At 38.6% G+C, this 24,187-nt stretch overlaps 1 protein-coding gene across 1 annotated transcript; it reads right to left on the reverse strand.

Moving 5' to 3' along the window:
* Positions 1-550: 550 nt before the first annotated feature.
* On the reverse strand, positions 551-22,666 carry LOC149138103 (glutamate receptor 2.7-like). Its single transcript, XM_089450251.1, has 9 exons — positions 22,527-22,666; positions 21,171-21,943; positions 14,867-15,450; positions 14,471-14,751; positions 14,325-14,356; positions 13,712-14,106; positions 13,203-13,588; positions 13,022-13,049; positions 551-880 (listed from the first exon to the last, which is right to left on the reverse strand). The coding sequence occupies exons 1-9, from the start codon at positions 22,664-22,666 to the stop codon at positions 551-553; spliced, it is 2,949 nt and encodes a 982-aa protein (XP_089306377.1).
* Between the last annotated feature and the right edge of the window lie 1,521 nt (positions 22,667-24,187).

Genomic DNA, 24,187 nt, shown 5'->3' on the forward strand with positions numbered 1-24,187 from the left:
GGCCAATATCTAACATACAAGTAATATACAAACCACTTTTACAATTATACTTTTACAAAGTATAATTGTGATTACTGAATACCCAACAAATATTCTACCACCTTTATAACAATTAATATCATCAATTATAATACGAACTCTTATATCAATTAATATTATAAATTGAAATGGTTCAATATATAAATTAGATTGGTTATAAATTTATCATTTTTAAATATAAAGAAATAAATTAATAATCTAAAATATTAAAAACATTGTAGTGTGTGAAAATATGCTTTATAATGACTGCCAACCCAATATTCCAATCAGGATAATTTTCCTCATAAATAAAAAATGCATTAAGACATAACAGCTACATAATGATCCCAACCCTAGTTTGACAATTATGAATTACTAATAAAAAATATAATATAAACCAAATTTAGAAGTTACAGGTGTGATTATTGAACAGCCAACGAATATTCTACAAGACTGATATCCAGAAATTTAGGACGTCATTAAGCTAAATGTTTTTAAGCACAAATATGATAAGAACCTTGACTATTAAGCGTTAAGATGTTGCCCCTGGTAGCCAAAGGAATGAAGAAGAGCGCGATGACCACGTGGAGGAGGAGGTGTCTTCATAGTCGTCGTCTTCTTCTATGGGACCTTCATCGGTGGTTAAGCCGCCGCCGCCTTCAATGTGACCACCGCTGTCTTCATAGCCGCCGCCTCCTTCTATGTGACCACCGGTGTATTCATAGCTGCCTTCTTCTTCAATGTGACCGCCGGTGTTTATGCTTACTGGACTTTCCCATGCCGGCGGAGTAGAAATACTAGTACCAAAATTGGGGGCCTTCGGAAGATTTTCATCACTTTCTCGACTGTGTTGGGGATTTTTCTGATAAAATCCCAAAAACAAACAAAAACTTAAACACAAAGGCAATGCTCTGTTTCCTTCACTCCAGGATCTTTTGTGCACAGGGAAGCTTTAAAAAAATGACTGAATACAGAGTATTACACCACCATAAAGAGATTTCTATTCATTAAAACAAAATGCCTGATACATATTTCTTCCTCTTTTACTGAGAGGGATTCACCAAAAAAAATTACATTCAGCCATCAAAAACTAAACTCTGTCTCCACCTGAGAATTTACTGTGCTGGGTAAAATTCTCATTTACATTCACTGCTGTGAAAACATTTTACTTACTGGTGTAAAAACCTTCTTTTACATACTACTGTAAAAACAAAATTTACACATGCTTACAAAACAAATGCGCTCCTCTGCTTTTCTTTTATGCACTGCTGTGCAAAATTAATTCCTTGCTTCATGTGTGCTCCCTTGTTTTTATGAGCTGCGTGCAACAACTCTCCCGTGTGCAACCAATACAACAACGAGCATATTTCACTTGGCTCATCATATCAAAAATGAACACACACACAAAACATATACAAAAGGATATTTTTTTTTAAAACATCGTTGACTTGCCCATACGTCCAACATAAGAGAAACATTAAGTGCCGTAAAAAAACATAAATAACTACCTACGCATATGACAATTTATTAATAAGAGGTATGGTCAACCAAACTTAAGTTTTACTCCACGCTATGTAATTAATGCTGGCCGTATGCAGGTTTGGTTGTTGGACGGCGGAGAACAATCAGGTAGATCGGACGGCGAAGGAGAATATCAGGAGGCCTCTTCCGGCTGAACGATAGCACCCGAGAAGTCAGACTTGCTTACGTATGCTGAGAGCCACGCATCTACACAATATTGTATCGGGCTCTTGTGTACGGAAACCACTTTCTGCTGGAAGGCGGTCCGATATCCCTCAAGCGGTTTATGGTTTCGTTCTGGCGGTTTTGGGTGAGTTAATTGCTGCTCCACGGGTCAACTCAGGCCGCTGTTGAAATTACGTTTTCAACACTCCCCTTTAATTTCAACTGCTGGGCATTCAGTCATACCCAGACACTTCCTCAAAAATTCAAAGCTTTTCTGATCCAATGGCTTTGTCAAGATGTCTGCAACCTGTTCCTGAGTCCTGCAATGTTCTAGGACAATTTCTCCATTGTTCACCAATTCTCTGATGTAGTGAAACCTTGTATCAATGTGTTTCATTCTCTTATGAAACACTGAATTCTTGGACAATGCAATAGCTGAGCTATTGTCACAAAAAATCACAGTTGCTTTTGCCTGCTCTTGGCCTAAGCTCCTCAACATTCTTCTCATCCACACTGCTTGACATGCTGCTGCTGTAGCTGCCACATATTCAGCCTCTGCTGTAGACAATGCTACAATGGACTGCTTCTTAGAAGCCCATGAAATGGCTCCTGAACCCATATGAAAAACATAACCGGAAGTGCTTTTCCGATCATCTACACTTCCAGCCCAATCACTATCAGTGTATCCAATTAAATCTGAACTTTCTGAGACATTATATAAAATTCCAAACATTTTGGTACCTTTGACATACCTCAAAATTCTTTTTGCTGCCTGCCAATGTGCCTCCTTTGGCCTCTCCATGAATCTGGAAATTAAACTAACAGCAAACATAATGTCAGGCCTAGTAGCTGTTAAATACATAAGGCTGCCAACAATACTCTTGTACAAACTAGGATCAAAATCCTTGCTGCTGTCCTCTCTGCTGAGTTTTAATCCCATCACTGTGGGAGTGATTGCTGCCTTGCATTCTTGCATGTTAAATCTGCCCAACACTTGATTTACATCTCTTGCTTGTGAGATAAAAATTCCTTTTTCATTTTGATCTACTTCTATGCCTAAGAAGTATCTCAACAAACCCATGTCAGTCATTTCAAATTCCTCTTTCATGACTGATTTAAAATTCTTAATGAGCTGATCATCATTACCTGTGAAAATAACATCATCAACATATAAGACAACAATTAAAATTTCACCATTTTTTTCTTTGATGTAGATGGTGGGTTCTCCCTCACACTTGTCAAATTCATTATCCAATAGATATGAATCTATCCTGCTGTACCATGCTCTTGGCACTTGCTTCAGCCCATAAAGAGCTTTCTTCAATTTGCACACTTTGTGCTCTTCACCTTTCTTCTCATAGCCTAGAGGTTGTTCAACATAAACCTCTTCCTTTAACACTCCATTTAGGAATGCTGACTTCACGTCCATTTGGTAGACTTTCCATTTGTTTTGAGCTGCTATAGACAGCACTGCTCTCACGGTTTCCATTCTTTCAACCGGTGCGAAAGTCTCCTCATAATCTCCCCCATATTGCTGCTTGTACCCCTTGACAACCAGCCTTGCCTTGTGCCTTTCTATCTTACCTTCAGCATTGCTCTTGGTCTTGTAAACCCATTTGACTCCAATGACTTCTTTACCTTTTGGTAGCTCAACCAAATCCCATGTTTTGTTTCTCTCTATGGCATTCATCTCCTCATCCATAGCTTCTATCCATTTCTTATCTTTAATTGCATCTTCGAAATGAATAGGATCATCAACATGACAATACAAGGCAAATAAGGAATTTATTCCTTCATCATAAATATCACTTAGATTTCTAAATTTCTTACCTCTTTCATTTGGTGTGCAAGTGCTTGAAGACGCACTTGAATTTCCTCCTTGTGGTGTGCTTGGAGAAGCACTCTCATTTATCCTCAATGGTGTCCCTTGCTGTCCTTGTGTTGGTGTTGCTGTTTGGGGGTGCATTTCAGCCACCTCCTCATCATCTTCATCATGAGACAAACAGTTTTTAACATTCACTGTTTTTTCTATGCTTCCATCCCAAGCTTCTTCCTCAATGAATTGAACATCTCTGCTGACAAAAAATTTCTTGGTGGATGGGATATACAATCTGTAGGCTTTGGATTCCTCACTGTATCCAATGAAAAGACATTTCTCCCCTTTGATGTCCAACTTCCTCCTTAGCTGATCTGAAATGTGTGCATAGGCCACACATCCAAAAACTCTCATGTGGGTGACTCCTTGCTTTCTCCCACTCCATGCTTCTTCTGGCACTTTGTTCAACACTGCTTTTGTAGGACACCTGTTCAAAATGTAAACTGCACAATTTACAGCTTCAGCCCAATAATCATTTGGCAAATGCTTTGCCTTCAGCATGTTGGGTCCCTATAATACTAGTGATTACCCCATTACTATTGTAGTTATACTCCCTATTTATATTGTTGTGCCCCTATTACCCCCATATTGTTATTTCTGTGCCCCATAGAATCCCTCTATTGTTATTTTTGTGGCTTTATATTATTATTGTTAGGTCGGCTGGATTATATTGTGACTCCTTAGACTCCTATATATAGAAAGGAGGTTTTGTCATTTGTATCATCCAAGAATTGTTCATTTATGTAATGTAAAGGAGGTTGCCCCCTCGAAGAGGCTGAATTCTAAGGCGTGGATCTATCTTTTCTATCTTTTCTTGAGCTGGTTTCATAACATTTGGTATCAGAGCTTTGGATTCTAGGGTTTCGCTGCTCCAAACAGGTCATCGTGGCATTTTCGCTATAACTTTTTTTCTGTGACGTTTCAGAAGTCGCAAAAAAAACCCATTTGAGAAGAATTGGCGCTGAACCTTGGGTCCAAATTTCAGAGCTTTTCGCGTGATATTTTCGGAGATATGATCTGAGGAAGTTGGCCTTTTTGCAGACTCCTGAATTACATTCAAAACAGGTGACCTGGGGAAAATCGTCATAACTCTCTCTCTGAGGATCGGATTGAAATTTCGTAAAAAGGTACAGAAAGAGGACGGACTGTAGTTTCTTGTATGTGTGTTTCAGATTCAAAGGTTGAAACAGTGACTCGTGGCACGTCGTACAAGTTCGCTCTACTGAACCAGTCTAAAAGCAAGTCACTGTGGGAGATTTCACATAACTCTTCCTTGGAGAATCCAATTTGGCTCAGACTTGTGGCATTGGAAAGAGGACGCAGAAGGCTACTACAGGTAGCAATTTCAGAATTGGATGATCCGAAATTACAGAGATACATCAGATTCAATATCAAGCTTCTATAAAGTGAAAAAAGGTGTGTAGTTTTTTTTATTTTTGTGTAAGCTTGGTTTAACGGAATTCAAAGGGCATAGTAAAGCATTATTATCGGTAACTGATGCCCCGAGGAAAGAAAATGCAAACACCTAGTAAGGAACCTGAAAGCTCTAGCATGACTCATGAAGAAGAGGAAGAAATGCTACATGATATATCAAAATTACAAGAACAAGTGCAACAAATGTCACGCTCACAAAAGCTAACAGAAGCTAAGATAAGTGGCGTGGAATCTAAGATAAATGGCGTGGAATCTAAGATAAAGGGCATGAAAGCTAAGATGGATGGCATGGAAGCTAAGGTGAATGGCATGGACGCTAAAATTGATGGCATGGATGATAAGATGGATGAATTGAAGAAGTTGCTACAAGAAAGGGTCACTAATGGTGAAAAGGTAGTAAAGGAAACTCATGATGAGAACAAAAGAAATGTTAATCATGATTCCATAGACTCTAATGTTGGATCGAAGACTCACCATGTTCCAAAAATCGATATGAGGAAGTTTGATGGCAAGGATCCCGCCACATGGATATTACAGATGGAGCAATTCTTCGATCTCAATAATGTGCAAAACACACAAAAGGTACGTATGGCAACTTTATATTTGGAACCAAATCAGTTTGTATGGTATCAATGGCTTTGTTCTCGTAAACAATTTATCACTTGGGCAATTTTTACGGAAGAATTGATAGCACATTATGAGGATACAAAAAGCAACACTTTTTTTAGCCAATTGATAAGTCTCAAACAAAAGGGTTCAATAATGGAGCACATTGAGGAGTTCCAAAAATTGAACATAAGGGTAAAAGATATTCCAGAGGAGCATAGGATTGATGTGTTCATAGGGTCTTTAAAGGATAATATCCAACATGATGTGCGCCTTTGGGAACCTGATTCATTAGAGAAGGCATTCAGGTTAGCAAGAAAAATGGAAAGCAAAATTATGGCAACTAGGAAGCATACCACTCACAACTATAAAGACGGAAGTGTTGTTGCCCATAGTCTTCCACAACCTACAAGGTTGACACCACAACAATTGGAAGAAAAAAGAGCAAAAGGGCTTTGTTACAATTGTGATAGCAAATACACAAAAGGTCATAAGTGTGCTGAGAAGAAATTATTCTACATAGATTGTGAAGAGGAAGAAGAAAAGGAGCAAGAAAGGTCAAAAGAAGAGGATATATTCCAGGAACAAAGCCTAGATGAAGAACAAATAAATCCGACCATATCTTGTAATGCATTGGCGGGAATTACCACTCCTCAAACCATCAAGATAGAAGGACAAATCAAGAAGAAAAAGGTAATAGTGTTGATTGATTCAGGAAGCACCCACAATTTTATTCATTGTAGGGTAGCAAAAGAATTGAATTGCTTCCTATATCCAGCACCAGAGTGTCAAGTGATGATTGCAAATGGAGGAACAATAAATTGTTCTGGAAAGTGCCATAATATCAAGCTATCCATGGGAGAATATGTATTGACTAGCCCAATGCTTTCCATTCCAATGGGAGGTGCTGATGTTGTACTAGGAGTCCAATGGCTACAATCCTTGGGTACAATAGCTTTTAATTTTCAAGAACTTTTCATGAAATTTTCTGTGGAAGGAAAGGAAGTTGAATTAAGGGGTATTGCAGGGAAACCAGGAAAGATAATCAGCTCTAATGGCATGACAAAGCTTCTAAAAAAGGAGCAAAGAGGTGTAATTGCACAATTATGTTCGCTAGATGTTTCCACATTGGAATCATCTATTTCTCCAGATCTCCAAAAAGTCCTGGACAATCATTCCAAGGTATTTGAGACTCCCAAAGGTCTCCCACCTATGCGTGATCATGATCATGCTATTCATCTGATTCCAGGAAGTGTTCCTCCAAACATCAGGCCGTACAGATATCCATATGTCCAAAAAAGTGAAATTGAACGTATGGTTGCAGAAATGCTAGAGGCTGGTATAATTCAACCGAGTCAAAGTTCTTTCTCAGCTCCAGTAGTATTGGTGCACAAGAAGGATGGATCATGGCGCATGTGTCCAGATTATAGGGAGCTCAACAAGCTCACTATTAAAGATAAGTTCCCCATTCCTGTCATTGATGAATTACTGGATGAATTGCATGGATCAATTTACTTCACCAAGTTGGATCTTCGTTCGGGATATCATCAAATCAGAATGAAGATTGAAGACATTCCGAAAACAGCATTTAGAACTCATGAGGGTCATTATGAATTTTTGGTCATGCCTTTTGGCCTTACCAATGCACCTTCAACATTTCAAGGTTTGATGAATTCAATTTTCAAACCATTCCTTAGAAAATTTGTGTTAGTATTTTTTGATGATATACTAATCTACAGCAAGTCTTGGAAGGATCATGTTGAACATGTTGACAGGGTGCTACAACTATTGGAGGAGAAACAATTATATGCAAAAAGATCCAAATGTTTCTTTGGAGTCCAGGAGGTGGAATATTTGGGTCATATTGTATCTCATGAAGGAGTTAAGGTAGACCCTAGCAAAATTAAAGCCATTAAGGAATGGAAAATCCCCACATCCATAAAGCATCTGCGAGGATTTCTTGGGTTGACAGGGTATTATCGCAAGTTTGTTAAGAATTATGGGAGAATAGCAGCACCTCTAACAACATTATTGAAGAAAGATTCATTTTCATGGACTCCGGAAGCAACAAAGGCCTTTGAACATCTTAAAGAGGCAATGTGCCAAGCACCGGTCTTAGCTACACCGGACTTCACAAAAACCTTTATTGTGGAATGTGATGCTTCAGGAAATGGAATTGGTGCTGTTCTAATGCAAGATGAAAGACCCATTGCTTTTGAAAGTCGTCCAATCAAGGGAAAGTTTTTAAGCAAAGCTATTTATGAGAAGGAAATGTTGGCAATACTCCATGCACTTAAGAAATGGCGACCCTACCTAATGGGAAGACACTTCAAGGTAAAAACGGATCATGATAGCCTTAAATACTTTTTAGAACAAAGATTATCCTCTGAAGAGCAACAAAAGTGGGTCACAAAGATGTTGGGTTATGACTTTGAAATCATCTACAAAAAAGGGAAGCAAAATGTGGTGGCAGATGCACTCTCAAGAAAGGATGAGGATGTGGAAGCATTGTTGTGTGCCATTTCTATTATCCAACCAGATTGGATAAACGAAGCAAGGGAGGAATGGAAGAATGACGAAGAAGTGTGGGCACTTATTCGAAAGCTACAACAAGATTCCAGTACTTCTGATACATTTAGCTGGAAAAATGATTCGTTATGGTACAAAGATCGCTTATACCTCTGTAAGAATTCCCAGCTAAAACAAAAGATTCTTATGGAATTGCACACTTCTCCCTTAGGAGGGCACTCAGGATTTTTAAAAACTTACCACAGGGTTAAGAAGGAATTTTTTTGGGATGGCCTTAAATCAGATATTCAAAAGTTTGTGGCGGAATGTTTGGTTTGCCAGCAAAATAAAGTTGAAACAATTAAGACACCGGGTCTATTACAACCTTTATCCATTCCAAGCCAACGTTGGGAGGAGGTTTCAATGGATTTTATCACAGGTTTACCCAAGTCTGAGGGAAAGAGTGTCATCATGGTGGTAGTTGACAGACTTACCAAGTATGCACACTTTTGTGCATTATCACATCCATTTAAAGCCAGTACAGTTTCTACTGCATTTATGGAAACAGTTCAAAAGCTACATGGAAACCCAAAGATTATTGTAAGTGACAGAGATCCCATTTTCACTGGAAATTTTTGGACAGAATTATTTTCTTGTCTTGGTACTCAGTTAGCTCATAGCTCATCTTATCATCCTCAATCTGATGGGCAAACTGAGATAGTAAACAAATGTTTGGAAGGATATCTTCGTTGCTTTGTATCTGATAAACAGACACAATGGGTCAAATGGTTGCCTCTGGCTGAATGGTGGTATAACACTTCCTTCCATACAGCAACAAAAATGACCCCATTTATGGCACTTTATGGGTATCAACCACCATCCATCACATCATATTTAAGAGAAAATTCTAAGGTTCAGGCAGTGGAACATCACATCGAACATCAACAACAAGTCCTCCAACTCTTAAAGGATAACCTCGTGTTGGCACAAAATAGAATGAAACAACAGGCAGATCAACATCGCAGTGAAAGAAGTTTTGATGTAGGTGATTGGGTATTCCTACGGCTACAACCATATAAGCAAATGTCCCTAAAGCAAGCTAAGAAGGATAATAAATTATCACCAAAGTATTATGGTCCGTACAAGGTGTTGGAAAAGATTGGTACTATGGCATACAAATTGGAGCTTCCTGCAGCTTCTCGATTGCACCCAGTTTTCCATGTTTCATGTTTAAAGAAGGTTATAGGTGACAAGCTCCCAATTCAAACAATATTGCCAGAACTTGACGAGGAAGGAAAAATTATATTGGAACCGGAAGCAGTCACAGAAACAAGAACTCGACAGCTACGAAATCGATCAATTTCAGAGTATCTTATCAAGTGGAAGAACTTATCCGCTGAAGATTCCACATGGGAGGATGAGAATTTTATGCAGAAGTATCCAGAACTACTCAAGCGTTGAGGACAACACTTTTTTGAAGGAGAGGGGCATGTTGGGTCCCTATAATACTAGTGATTACCCCATTACTATTGTAGTTATACCCCTTATTTATATTGTTGTGCCCCTATTACCCCCATATTGTTATTTCTGTGCCCCATAGAATCCCTCTATTGTTATTTTTGTGGCTTTATATTATTATTGTTAGGTCGGCTGGATTATATTGTGACTCCTTAGACTCCTATATATAGAAAGGAGGTTTTGTTATTTGTATCATCCAAGAATTGTTCATTTATGTAATGTAAAGGAGGTTGCCCCCTTGAAGAGGCTGAATTCTAAGGCGTGGATTTATCTTTTCTATCTTTTCTTGAGCTGGTTTCATAACACAGCATGCTCCTCGCCATATCCATGATGGTCCTATTATTCCTTTCAGCAACTCCATTTTGCTGTGGGGTGTACCTTGCTGTGAACTGTTTGTGAATTCCATTTTCTCTACAAAATCGTAGGAATTCCTTGGAGATATACTCACCTCCTCTATCAGTTCTCAAAACTTTAATATGCAGCACGCTTTGGTTTTCCACAAATACCTTGAAATTTTGGAATTTCTCGAACACTTCACTTTTGTTTTTAAGGAAATATACCCAAGTTTTTCTTGTAAAGTCATGAATGAATGTTAGGAAATATTGGCTGCCTGCTAATGATGGAGCTTGCATCATTCCACATAAATCTGAGTGGATGATCTCTAAGGGTGCCTTTTCCCTTATGCTCTTCCCTGATGGAAAACTTTCTCTATGTTGTTTTCCCAATATGCAGCCTTCACAAAGGCTGTCCGGTTTCTCTATCAATGGTATTCCTCTTACCATTCCTTTCCTACTCAACAAATTTAGACCTCCAAAATTGAGATGTCCAAATCTCAAGTGCCACAACCAATTTTCATCCTTTGGCACGCTTTGGAAAGCCTCTTGAGCGACTGCTGCAATTTCTCCTTTGTTTTTCAAATCTGCCCTTATTCTAAGAGGGAACATCCTGTTCCTTGTCATCTTCACTTCAGCAATGCATCGTTTGCTGGGTGCAATATCCATGATGGTGCATACATCATTTTTAAAGAAAACATTGTAACCCTTTTGAACAAGTTGTCCAATACTCAAGAGGTTACATCTCATTCCAGGGACATAGTAGACATCTGCTATGGTTTTCCTTTCTCCTTGCTTTGTAAATATTTTTACCTCTCCTTTTCCCATAACAGAAATTTTGCTATCAGTTCCTAGTGTGACTTCTGATTTCATATTATGATCTAAAGCAGAAAAGAAAGCTATGTTTCATGTCATATGGTTGCTGCAACCTGAGTCTAAAAACCATATGTCTTCACTGTTTGTTTCAGCCATGTTACAAGCTAACAACACATTATTTTGGCTGATGTTTTCTCTAGTGACATTTGCATTTGATCTATTGTTCATATCATGCTGCTTCTTCCTACATTCACTGGCATAATGCCCATATTTTTTACAATAATAGCATTGGACATTAGATTTTTCATATCTTTGTCCTTGAGCATGATGTTGTCCTCTTTGTTCGCTGCTGCCTTGGCCTTGGTTCTGATTTGGATTGCTGCCTCTTCCTTGAGCATTTGCTGGGTTGTTCCTTCCACCCTTGTTTTGACTTCTACCTCTTCCTCTCTTGTTTCCTCTGCCTTGACCTCTTCCTCTTCCAAAGGACATCTGGGTCTTGAAGGCTTGCTCTAGAGATGAGTTTTCATTCCTACTCAACCTCTGCTCATGTGTTATCAGTGATGCATGTAGCTCATCAACTGAAAAGTTTGAGAGATCCTTTGTCTCTTCAATGGTGGTGACAATCGCATCAAACTTTGAGGGTAAGACCCTCAATATTTTCTCCACAATCCTCCTTTCTTCAATGGTTTCTCCATGAGTCCTCATCTGTGTGACCAAACCAATCACATGTGTGAAGAATGAGTCAATATTATCTGACTCCTTCATGCTCAGATTCTCAAAATCCTTTCTCAGCAATTGTAGTTTTGTTGTCTTCACTCTCTCCATGCCTTGATAGGCTGTCTTGAGGGTTTGCCATGCTTCATTTTCTGTCTTAGCTGCTGCTAAACTTGGAAACACACTCTAGTCTACTGCTAGATACAACAACACACGGGCTTTTGAATCCTTCTTCCTATTGCTCTTCAGCAGATCCTTCTCTGCTGGAGTTAATCTATTAAACTCATTTTCATCTGCTGGTTCTTCAAAACCATCTTCAACTATTTCCCATAAATCTTGAGAGGCAAACAGGGCTGTCATGGTTATTGCCCAATAGTCATAGTTTTTCCCATTAAACTGTGGGAGCTGGGTGTTAAACATACCCATACCAGTGCTTGTGCTGGCCATTCCTTGCATCCTTAGTTATGCTTCAATTTCTTGACTGTGTATTTTAAAACAACTGACTGCTTCTTCAGCAACACATAAAAAACTTTGTGAAATACCTGAGTATTTTCTTGACTGAGCCTTCACTCTACTGGAGAAGATCTACTGTTGCAACAAAAGACTCCTCCCTTCAGCTTCTTGAACACTTTCAAAGAGCCTAAGCCTACTCTGATACCACTGTTGGGGATTTTTTTGATAAAATCCCAAAAACAAACAAAAACTTAAACACAGAGGCAATGCTCTGTTTACTTCACTCCAGGATCTTTTGTGCACAGGGAAGCTTTAAAAAAATGACTGAAGACAGAGTATTACACCACCATAAAGAGATTTCTATTCATTAAAACAAAATGCCTGATACATATTTCTTCCTCTTTTACTGAGAGGGATTCACCAAAAAAAATTACATTCAGCCATCAAAAACTAAACTCTGTCTCCACCTGAGAATTTACTGTGCTGGGTAAAATTCTCATTTACATTCACTGCTGTGAAAACATTTTACTTACTGGTGTAAAAACCTTCTTTTACATACTACTATAAAAACAAAATTTAGACATGCTTACAAAACAAATGCGCTCCTCTGCTTTTCTTTTATGCACTGCTGTGCAAAATTAATTCCTTGCTTCATGTGCGCTCCCCTGTTTTTATGAGCTGCGTGCAACAACTCTCCCGTGTGCAACCAATACAACAACGAGCATATTTCACTTGGCTCATCATATCAAAAATGAACACACACACAAAACATATGCAAAAGGATATTTTTTTTTAAAACATCGTTGACTTGCCCATACCTCCAACATAAGAGAAACATTAAGTGCCGTAAAAAAACATAAATATCTACCTACACATATGACAATTTATTAATAAGAGGTATGGTCAACCAAACTTAAGTTTTACTCCACGCTATGTAATTAATGCTGGCCGTATGCAGGTTTGGTTGATGGACGGCGGAGAACAATCAGGCAGATCGGACAGCGGAGGAGAATATCGGGAGGCCTTTTCCGGCTGAACGATAGCACCCGAGAAGTCAGACTTGCTTACGTATGTTGAGAGCCACACGTCTGCACAATATTGTATCGGGCTCTTGTGTACGGAAACCACTTTCTGCTGGAAGGCGGTCTGATATCCCTCAAGCGGTTTATGGTTTCGTTCTGGCGGTTTTTGGTGAGTTAATTGCTGCTCCACGGGTCAACTCAGGCCGCTGTTGAAATTACGTTTTCAACAGACTGGTTTCCATAGAGTTGTCGGATTCCTTCCTCTCGTCCATGTAATTGAAGAAGCTTTTCAAGCGGCCTAAGATTAAATGTCTGGTGGACGGGAAGTGCTGTTGCTCCTGTGGAAGGCGATGGTGAACATATGTGTAAAGGAGACGGCCCAAATATATGAGCAGACCCATCGCTGAAGCGGAGCCCGTAATGAGGAAGAGGCCCCAGAAACTCTTCATGCTTAGCCTATTCGAATTTTCTTGCGGCCCTCCGCTGCTGCAGTCTGTAATGTTATTGAAATATTTCTTCCGAATTTCCTGACTTTCCGGGCCCTCTGCAACCTCCAACACCGACGTTGACATGTCCGATACGAGCGGAGATCTCTTCGGAAATGCCTGTTAAAAAAGAAAACAAACAAACTCGCTGAATATTTCGAACACCAAATGGCAAAAACGAGTGCAATTTTACAAGTCTTAACCCTAGTAGCAATAAATAAAATGAATGTCATGGAAACATACGAAGCCTAAGCCCCCGGTTCTATATGTCTCTCCAACTATTGTGAAGCCCCTTTGTTGAGACAGGAAAATGCAAATATAAGGGATTTCGTCAAAAATGGCAGCCACTGATCCGTTTGACAGTGCGTTTGCATATTCTTGTGGTGATGAATACCCCTGGAGCTTGTTGCGATCTATCCCCAGGTGCTCTACCAGGTATTCACCTACAAAAGTTCCCGCCTGGTAACCCACGGGCAGTCCACTGGATTTCAGAGTGTCCGCGTCTTGAATGGTGGGTTGCATTTGTTGGGCTGTTAATATTGCTGTGAGGTTTGCTGTGTAGCTAGATTGCAGTATCAAAACCAAGAAAAGCCAGATTATTATAACTCCTCGAGCCAAACTGCTAACAACTTTCTCTCCTGTATAATACGAACCATTTGCAATTCTTTGAATCATTATTTAATAAAACGATTACAATTTTACAGAGCTGTGATTGAGAATTATCTACGCAGATATTGAAATTATAATGAAAAGTTTGGTGTAAAGCATTTCCTTAACTTTGGAGGAGAAGAAAGACAAATTTTGTGAAAATTAATCCTATGAAATGTCAAAAATTGAAGGTAAAGAACACACTTACTCTGAGAGAAAAAGAGCGTGGAAAATGAGAACCTGCAAACATTAGTTAACACCAAAGATATCAACATAGTTTTTTTACATTTAATTTGAAAAAAACATAAATGAAAATGCATTAACCATGGAAATAAATTGGAAAGAGATGATTACCATAGAAAGGTTGTAACTTGTTCTTTGGGCTTTCCTCTGAAAGTATCGTTGACCTTATGTTCAAGCAGCCAAACAACTAATCCTGTAAACACGAAGAATGCTCCGGTTGTAGCCCACATGGCTCCTGTAAAAGGACGGAGAAATGTCCAAGCATTGCTCGGATTGGCTGCCTTTATTGGCACTACCATCACCAGCCCTGACTCAAAATAGGGCTGAGTGAAATCCACATATATGCTGCGGTTTGCAAGGATGGTAAAATCCCCCACAGCTGCATCGAACTCCTGATCAGGACATTAAAGAAAAAACTCCAAATTAGATTGGTTGAAAAAAAGAGGCACTTATATACCTGGAACTGGATAATGGAGAAAGAGAGGAAGAAATTTTTTAACAGCTGACCTTTGATAAGGAGACTTGCTGGATTAGGTCATCATAGTAACCCGGCAATTCTGACCCGTTCTGATTGTAAGGAATGAAATAGGGCGTAACATTATATGAAAGGTTTTTGAGAACGGCTGTAAATGTTTCAATTACAAAACCGGGCTTATCCTGAGAGACTACTAGCCCGCCGGTTTCATTTTTCTCGACACGGACAAACTCTTGGAATCCGTGTTTAATTGGGACCGCAATTCTCAACGGCTTGGTAGGCGTTGCCCAGCCGCGGGGTCTTTTTGTGGACACTCCTAGCCAAGTAACATTTTCAAGCTCACTCATTGTCCGTGAGGAATCAGAAGTTCCATTTGATCTCCAGCAGCCAATTGGGCGGTAGCGGACTTTGTCTTTGCTCAAGACATTGAGTATTTCGTATGTGGCACCTGTAACCTCCCCTTCACTTATTTTCAATTGCCCACTTAAACCTTTGAAATTGGTGTTCCTGAGTAGGTGTAGCAATCGTTCCCCTTGTTTGAAAACTGGAAGATTCGACAACTGTGAATTGGACGACTCATTTGGGTTAATTGGGGATGGAGAGAAATTAAATTCGGCATTACCAAAACGTTGTTGGAATGGTAATTTCAACTTGCAGATTTTTTTTTCCTCAGCGATGCGATCGCAGATCGCATATCGCATTTTTCCCTCGTCACCCTTCGTTGCATGCTTCTATTGTCTGCGATGCGATTTCGCGATGCGATCTGATCGCAGATCGCATGAATTAAAGGTTATAGAGGCGGTGGCACATCCCTTCTCCTCTTGCGATGTGATGGTGTGATAAGCCATGCATTAAATTCCAGCAAGATATTTTCAACCGTGTAATAAATGATATTTACTAGGGTTGGTAAATGTAGGTGAAATCTTAAATTTTATTATTTTTTATTTCACGGAAGTGGGGAAAAGCAACACGTATTGTAAAAGATATTTTTGTGTTGTTCGATATAAAAAAAAAAGAATGCAAGAGCAGAGACGTGTAGTGAGAGTAGAGTATTAGCCAAGAAGTTTTTTTTCTTCTTGCAACGCACAGCAGTGCTGAAGATATACTTTTATGAGATAGTGGAATCAGGTTCTGGAACTGAAGTTCCTGTTGTAAATCCCTCTGAGTCGAGGAAGATAAATTCTGTAACAGTTTTTATTATTATTGTTTTATATAATAAAGATCCTGTAGTAGAAAACCAGAGCGTTGTTCTCTGTGTGTTTTTTTTTTTGTGTGTTTGAAATGAACAGAAATTTCCATCATGGTATCAGAGCTAGTCTAGGCACTCAGTGAGTCAAAAACAAGAGTTTGTTTTTCACTGTAGGAGCTGTAAGAAGCTTTTTGAGCATTTTTTCAGCAGAAAGTTCTTGCTTGTTTTTTTATTTTTTTACAGTCAGTATCTCTTCTTTATTTTTTCACAAGTTAAGATGGCAGATGCTAGAACTGGTTTGACAAATCCCCAACTGCCTCAGTTTAATCGGAAAAATTATAGCTATTGGTCCATAACAATGAAAGCATTGTTTGCTTCTCAAGGAATATGGGAGCTGGTTGAAACTGGCTATGCTGAACCTGCAGATGCAACAGCGTTGGCTGCTTTGACAGCAGCAGAAAGAGACCAGTTGAAGAGTGACAAGAAGAAGGATGCCAAAGCCCTCTTTTTCCTCTTCCAATCAGTACATGAAAGTGTTTTTCCGCGGATTGCAGCAGCAATAAAATCCAAAGAGGCATGGGATATTCTCAAAACTTCCTATCAAGGCATGGAGAAGGTGAAGACTGCAAAGTTGTAGATGTTGAGGAAAGACTTTGAAAATCTCAGCATGAAGGAATCTGACACAATAGATTCATTCTTCACTCAGGTTATTGGCTTGATAACCCAGATAAGATCTCATGGTGAGATTCTTGAAGAAAGAAGGATTTTAGAGAAAATCTTGAGATGTTTACCCTCAAGGTTTGAATCTATTGTGGTAGCAATAGAAGAAACAAAAGATATCTCACAGTTCACGGTAGATGAACTGAGTGCTTCTCTTTTGTCTCATGAACAGAGACTGAGTAGAGGAACAGATTCCTCTTTTGAGCAAGCATTCAAGACTCAAATGTCTTTTGGCCAAGGAAAAGGTCGAGGCAGAACAAATAACAGAGGTCGTGGAAGAAGCCAAAATAGAGGCAGAAATTATCCTGCAAGCACAAGCGGAAGGAACTGCAATCAGAACCAAGATGAAGGTTCAAGCAAACAGCAAGCTCATGGACAAAGGTATGACAAATCCCAAGTCCAATGTCATTATTGTAAGAAATATGGGCACTATGCCAATGACTGTAGGAAAAAGCAAAATGACATGAATAATAGGCAAAATGCTAATTTTGCAAATGAAGATGATAAGAACCCAAAGAACGTGCTGTTAACATGTAACATAGCACAAGACAAACAAGAAAATTTTTGGTTCTTAGACTCAGGTTGTAGTAATCACATGACTGGTAACATTGAAATGTTTGCCAATCTGGATGAAAATGTGAAATCTGAGGTAACAACAGGGACTGATGATACGATATCTGTCAAGGGTAAGGGCAGAGTCAGTATCCGAGCAAAAAATGGAGAACAGATGATTGTGCCAGATGTATACTATGTACCTGGTCTGAAATGTAATCTTTTGAGCATTGGACAGCTCATCAACAAAGGTTACAACGTGTTCTTCAAAGATGATTTGTGTACAATCAGAGATATACCTCCAAGTAAGAAGATCATTGCACAGGTGCAGATGACCAGCAATAGAATGTTTCCTCCCAAACTCAGGGCAGATTTGAAGGAAGGCAGAACTATTGCGACTGTAACTCAAGAAGTCTTTCAGGAACAATTGAAAGATGTGAATTGGTTGTGGCATTTGAGATTTGGACATCTCAATTTCGGAGGCCTGAATCTGTTGCACAGAAAGGGAATGGTAAAGGGATTACCATTGATCGAAAAACCAGATAGCCTTTGTGAAGGCTGCATTTTGGGCAAGCAACACAAAGAAAGCTTTCCAGCAGGAAAGAGTATAAGGGCAAAAGCACCATTGGAAATTGTTCATTCTGATGTGTGTGGACCGATGCAAACACCATCATTTGCCGGAAATAAATATGTTTTAACTTTCATTGATGATTACACCAGAAAGACATGGGTGTATATGCTGAAACAGAAGAGTGAAGTTTTTAAGAAATTCTGCCACTTCAAAACTCTTGTTGAAAAGCAGTGTGGGCATTATATCAAAGTGCTCAGAACAGATAGAGGAGGAGAGTACATCTCCCAAGACTTTCTGCGTTTTTGCAGAGAGAATGGCATACAAAAGCAGTTCACCACAAGGTATACACCTCAGCAAAACGGAGTTGCTGAAAGAAAGAATAGGACCATTCTTGACATGGTCAGAAGTATGCTAAAGGCAAAGCACTTGCCGCATGAGTATTGGGAAGAAGTTGTTACTTGCGCAGTTTATATCTTGAATAGATGCCCAACTAAAGATGTCATGAACAAAGTACCAGAAGAAGCATGGAGTGGTCAAAAGCAAACTGTCACTCACATGAGAGTATTCGGTTGTGTGGCATATGCACATGTACCGGATCAGCTAAGAAAGAAGCTTGATAGTAAGGGGGAGAAGTGTGTCTTTATTGGCTACTGTGATGAGTCAAAAGCATACAAACTCTATAATCCATCCACCAAGAAATTGATAGTAAGCAGAGATGTGCAGTTCATTGAAGATGAAGCTTGGGATGGAAGCTTAGAGAAGACAGTAAATGTGAAGATAATTGTGTCTCACGAAGAAGAAGAGGAAGGGACTGCAGCAAATAATCCTTCCTTGGTGGCTCCTCCTCCACCACAGCAAGTACAACAAACCACACCACAATCTGGAATTCGAACAACCTCAAGAAGTCAAGGAAGTGCTTCTTCAAGCACACCACAGGGATCAGAAATACCCTCAAGTTCGGATGGAACTCCTAACACACCAAGAAGACCAAGATTCAGAAATCTGAATGAGATTTATGAACAAGGAGAGGTAAGTAACAATACCGGTCTGAATTCATTATTTGCTTTATATTGTCATGTTGATGACCCAGTCCATTTTGAAGATGCTGTAAATGAAGATAAATGGATTGAAGCAATGAATGAAGAAATTGGTGCAATTGAGAAGAGTAAAACATGGGAGTTAGTGGACCTCCCTGAAGGCAAAGATGTCATTGGTGTTAAGTGGGTCTATAAGACCAAAAGCAATGCTGAAGGCAAGATTGACAGGCACAAAGCAAGACTTGTTGTGAAAGGCTACAAGCAACAACAAGGCAAAGACTATGATGAAACCTTTGCACCAGTAGCAAGGATGGAAACAGTCAGAACAGTGTTGTCTATTGCAGCACAACACAAATGGAAGATTTATCAGATGGATGTTAAATCTGCATTCCTGAATGGGGTGTTAAAAGAAGAGGTTTATGTTGAACAACCTCCGGGCTATGAAGTTGAAGGCCAAGAGCATAAAGTTTGTAAACTGAAAAAGGCTCTTTATGGGCTGAAGCAAGCTCCAAGAGCATGGTACAGCAGAATAGACGCTTACCTGATTGAGAATGGGTTTGACAAGTGTGATGGTGAACCCACACTCTACATAAAGGAGAATGACGGTAAGATTCTTATCGTTGTTCTATATGTAGATGATTTAATTTTTACTAGCAATGATGCGTCTCTCATTGCTGATTTTAAAGCAGTCATGAAAAGTGAATTTGAAATGACTGACTTGGGCTTCTTAAGATATTTTCTTGGAATTGAAGTAGACCAAAGTGAAAATGGAGTTTTCATTTCTCAAGATAAATATGTAGAAGCAGTGTTGAAGAGATTTAACATGCAGAACAGCAAGGCAGCTGTGACTCCAACTGTAGTGGGGTTGAAATTGACCAAAGAAGACAGCAGCAAGGATTTTGATCCAAAACTGTACAAGAGCATAGTTGGCAGCCTTATGTACTTGACTGCAACTAGGCCGGATATTATGCACGCTGTGAGTTTAATTTCCAGATTTATGGAAAGACCGAAAGAGACTCATTGGCAGGCAGCCAAGAGGATTCTAAGGTATGTGAATGGAACGAAGGGGTTTGGTATTTTATACTCCTCTTCTGAAAGTTTCATGTTGACAGGTTACACTGACAGTGATTGGGCTGGAAGTGTTGATGATAGGAAAAGCACATCAAGATATGTGTTTCATATGGGATCGGGAGCCATCTCATGGGCTTCCAAGAAGAAACCAGTCGTAGCTTTGTCAACAGCAGAGGCAGAATATGTGGCAGCAACAGCAGCAGCATGCCAAGCAGTATGGCTGAGAAGAGTTCTCAGAGATTTGTGTCATGAACAGGAAAATGGCACAACCATTTACTGCGACAATAGCTCGGCAATAGCATTGTCTAAAAATTCTGTTTTTCATAAAAGAACAAAGCATATAGATACCAAATTTCACTTCATACGTGAATTGGTTAACAATGGTGAGATTGTTTTGCAGCACTGCAGAACAGAGGAACAGTTAGCTGACATCTTGACAAAACCATTGGCAAAGAAAATCTTTGATCATTTTAGGAAATGCCTGGGTATGCAGAAAAAACCCAGCAGTTAAAATTAAAGGGGAGTGTTGGAATGGTAATTTCAACTTGCAAATTTTTTTTTCCTTAGCGATGCGATCGCAGATCGCATATCGCATTTTTCCCTCGTCACCCTTCGCTGCATGCTTCTATTGTCTGCGATGCGATTTCGCGATGCGATCTGATCGCAGATCGCAGATCGCATGAATTAAAGGTTATAGAGGCGGTGGCACATCCCTTCTCCTCTTGCGATGCGATGGTGTGATAAGCCATGCATTAAATTCCAGCAAGATATTTTCAACCGTGTAATAAATGATATTTACTAGGGTTGGTAAATGTAGGTGAAATCTTAAATTTTATTATTTTTATTTTCACGGAAGTGGGGAAAAGCAACACGTATTGTAAAAGATATTTTTGTGTTGTTCGATATAAAAAAAAAAAAAAAAATGCAAGAGTAGAGACGAGTAGCGAGAGTAGAGGATTAGCCAAGAAGTTTTTTTTCTTCTTGCAACGCATAGCAGTGCTGAAGATATACTTTTATGAGATAGTGGAATCAGGTTCTGGAACTGAAGTTCCTGTTGTAAATCCCTCTGAGTCGAGGAAGATAAATTCTGTAACAGTTTTTTATTATTATTGTTTTTATATAATAAAGATCCTGTAGTAGAAAACCAAAGCGTTGTTCTCTGTGTGTTTTTTTTGTGCGTTTGAAATGAACAGAAATTTCCATCAAACGTTTGATAGCCTGAGCGATCATCCAAACGGCATCGTAGGCATAGTAACCGTATATGTTGAGCTTTGCCGGCTTTCCTTTAGTGGTATTCTCGGCTATGAACCGTTGCTTCCACCTGCTATCAAAATTATGCAACTGTGTAGAGTTTAGAATATAACTTCTGGTTCCCAGAACGCCTTCCATGGACGCGATGCTTGATTCGTTCATGACGTCGAGAACAGCGCTCAACCCGTCTGTAATAATCCATGCATATTCACTGCTCATCATCCCCATGTTCTGAGCTTCTGAGAAGAAAACAGCGCCCAGGTCTGAAGTCATGTGAACAACGAAAACTCTCGTCTGCATGTCCTTCAGCTCGGAAAGCATCGTTCTCGTAGCGCTTCTATTTGCATTCGCTGGAATGGCCGATCTGTAAGCGATTTCACATCCCACGTTACTGAGAGAATCGGTCAAGAAGGGCAGCATGCCGGTGCCGTAATCGTTGTCGGCGTAGACGGCCACGACTTTTCTCCAGCCGTAGTACTCGACCAGCGCTGCAATAGCGTCGGCCTGAACAGCGTCGCTATGAGGCAAGCGGATGAAATATGGGGACCGGCGGGCAGAGAGCAGGGGATCCGTTACAGAGAATGAAATCATTGGCACCTTTGAAGCAGTACACAGATCTATCACGAACCCGGCTTCTTGCGATGTTTGTGGTCCTATTATCGCCACTACTTCATGTTTTTTCAATAGATCCACAGCTGTAGAAAAGCAGTTTATTTTGCTATTAGAGCTATTTTACTCATTCAGATTTCTTGCATCCGAGGCTTTGGCATGCACTTTCTGTTTTGTAGAAAATGAGCATAGCAAAATATTGTGTGGAAACCTTAATCTAATAGATTCGAACCCGGGAAATCTTAATCTCTCCTCTCACATATTTTGTCCCGGCTGTATAAAATTTGGGACAAACAACTTCTTCTTTTTTAAATAATAAAATGTTTTTATGTAAATTCAAAGGACATGGATATATAAAAGCTATGAAAATAAAATCCCATAATAATTTATACATTTTGATTTATCTATTCAATACAGTTGAATCGTGAATAGAAAATTAAAGCCATCAAAGTCAATTCTAATTTTAAACTGTGATTATTGGATTTAATAAATACCAGCAAAGGCAGCCATGACTGCGTTTTGTCCATCAGAATCTGAAAAGCGAAACTGGAGCGCTAAGCGACTGGAGTTGGGGAGCTTATTCTCCTTATTTACGTCTTCTGCAGCTAATTCAAGGGCCGTTCTTGCCACTAATCCGTACCAATCCTTGTCCTGCAGCTAATTCAAGGGCCGTTCTTGCCACTAATCCGTACCAATCCTTGTCTAGTATGACGCCTATATTAATTGCCCTCCTCCCATCTTCTGCTGCTACAGCATTCCTTGCATCCTCTCCATAGAAATTCACCAAACAAAGTAGTAGACAGACGAAGAACTTCAGAATGGAAACCGCCATGATAGTTGCCGTGTGCAGCCACAACCGGAGCCAAAGATTTTCGATAAATAGATCCCTGCAACTCTATTTTGTCAACAGAAGGCGGAAAAAAACCCGCTACTTTGTCTGGATTGACTTGCGAGGATTATCAGGTATGGTGTGGCAAGATTTGAGCGGCTGTGATTGTTTATTGAAGAATATATTGGTATCATTGAAGTTGAACAATTCTTTTCTTTCAGTAGGAAAAAATCGACATATTATATTGAGATATGGATCATGATACATATATGATCGTAGTCTTGTAAAATACATAGCACCAATGATGCACATGGAGAGTATCAGCCGCCTGTGAAGGCCAAGTGACATAATATAGAAGAGAGAATCAGCAATGTAAAACCAAGGCAAAATAAAACGACCTGGAAGTAGGCAGTGGCGAAATATACCAGAGAAAAGCATATATAAACGCAGAATGTATGAATACATGGCTCCGGATTTGCACATGTACAATTCAACATTGAACAACTTAACTTTCTATATTGCACTTCAGTTTTACTTATTGACTCAACAAAACGCGGAGCCAGAATTCATTGTTGATGTTGACTTGAGAGATGCATTCTTATTTCGACTCACGTAGAGCCAGACAAAACGTATAAGATTCCATGGACTTTCTTTAGCTGGTTAGATGCAACTACAAGTTGCAATCGAGATAACTTTGAAAATAGAACAAATAAATTACAATAAAATTTTACAGTTTTATATAATTCTATAAAAAATAAAAAATAAAAAAATTATAGAATTTCTGGAATTCGATATAATTCTATAAAATAAATTATATATATTTTTAAGAACATACTCAAGTTTTTATTTGTAGATTAATGTTTTATAACACTTTTAAAATTTAAAATTTAAATTAATTATTAATAATGATGAGAGAGATTTAACTTTTATGCATTAGTTTAGAATATTCATTATAGTTTACATAACTTAAATTAAAAATTAAGATTTATTTATAAAATCATTATACTGGTTTTCTTTTCTAGTTTTTTCATTCATCATAGTGTATATAAATTAAATAAAAAACATTGTTATATATTTTTTATATATCTCTAATTTATATATTAATTTATTTAATAATAATAATAAGAGATACGGTTTTTAGTAATATGAAATATATTATTTATTTAATAATAATAAAATAAGCATAGTTCAGTTAGTTATATAGTTTTTAGTAATATGAAACATATTATAAAGTAGATGTTTTGATTTTTTTTTATAAATTGATTTTTATCAACATTTATTAATTATTTAATTTATATGGTTGTATTAATTTAATTATTTAGACAAACTCCATACATCTATTATTAATTTGATTATCTAAATAATAAATTAATAAATAAATTTATATTATATTTTGTTTAATCAAAATATACCAGAATATTTAAGATAAAAAAATAACAAACTAAACAAAAATAAATTATTTTATTTGCAATATGGAAAAATTAAATATAATAATATTAATTGATTCTTCTATTTATTATTTAT

This window comes from Pinus tabuliformis, chromosome X (assembly GCF_031772625.1).
Source record: "Pinus tabuliformis cultivar Carrire ecotype Pingquan chromosome X, CPIR1, whole genome shotgun sequence".
Classification (NCBI taxonomy): Eukaryota; Viridiplantae; Streptophyta; class Pinopsida; order Pinales; family Pinaceae; genus Pinus; species Pinus tabuliformis.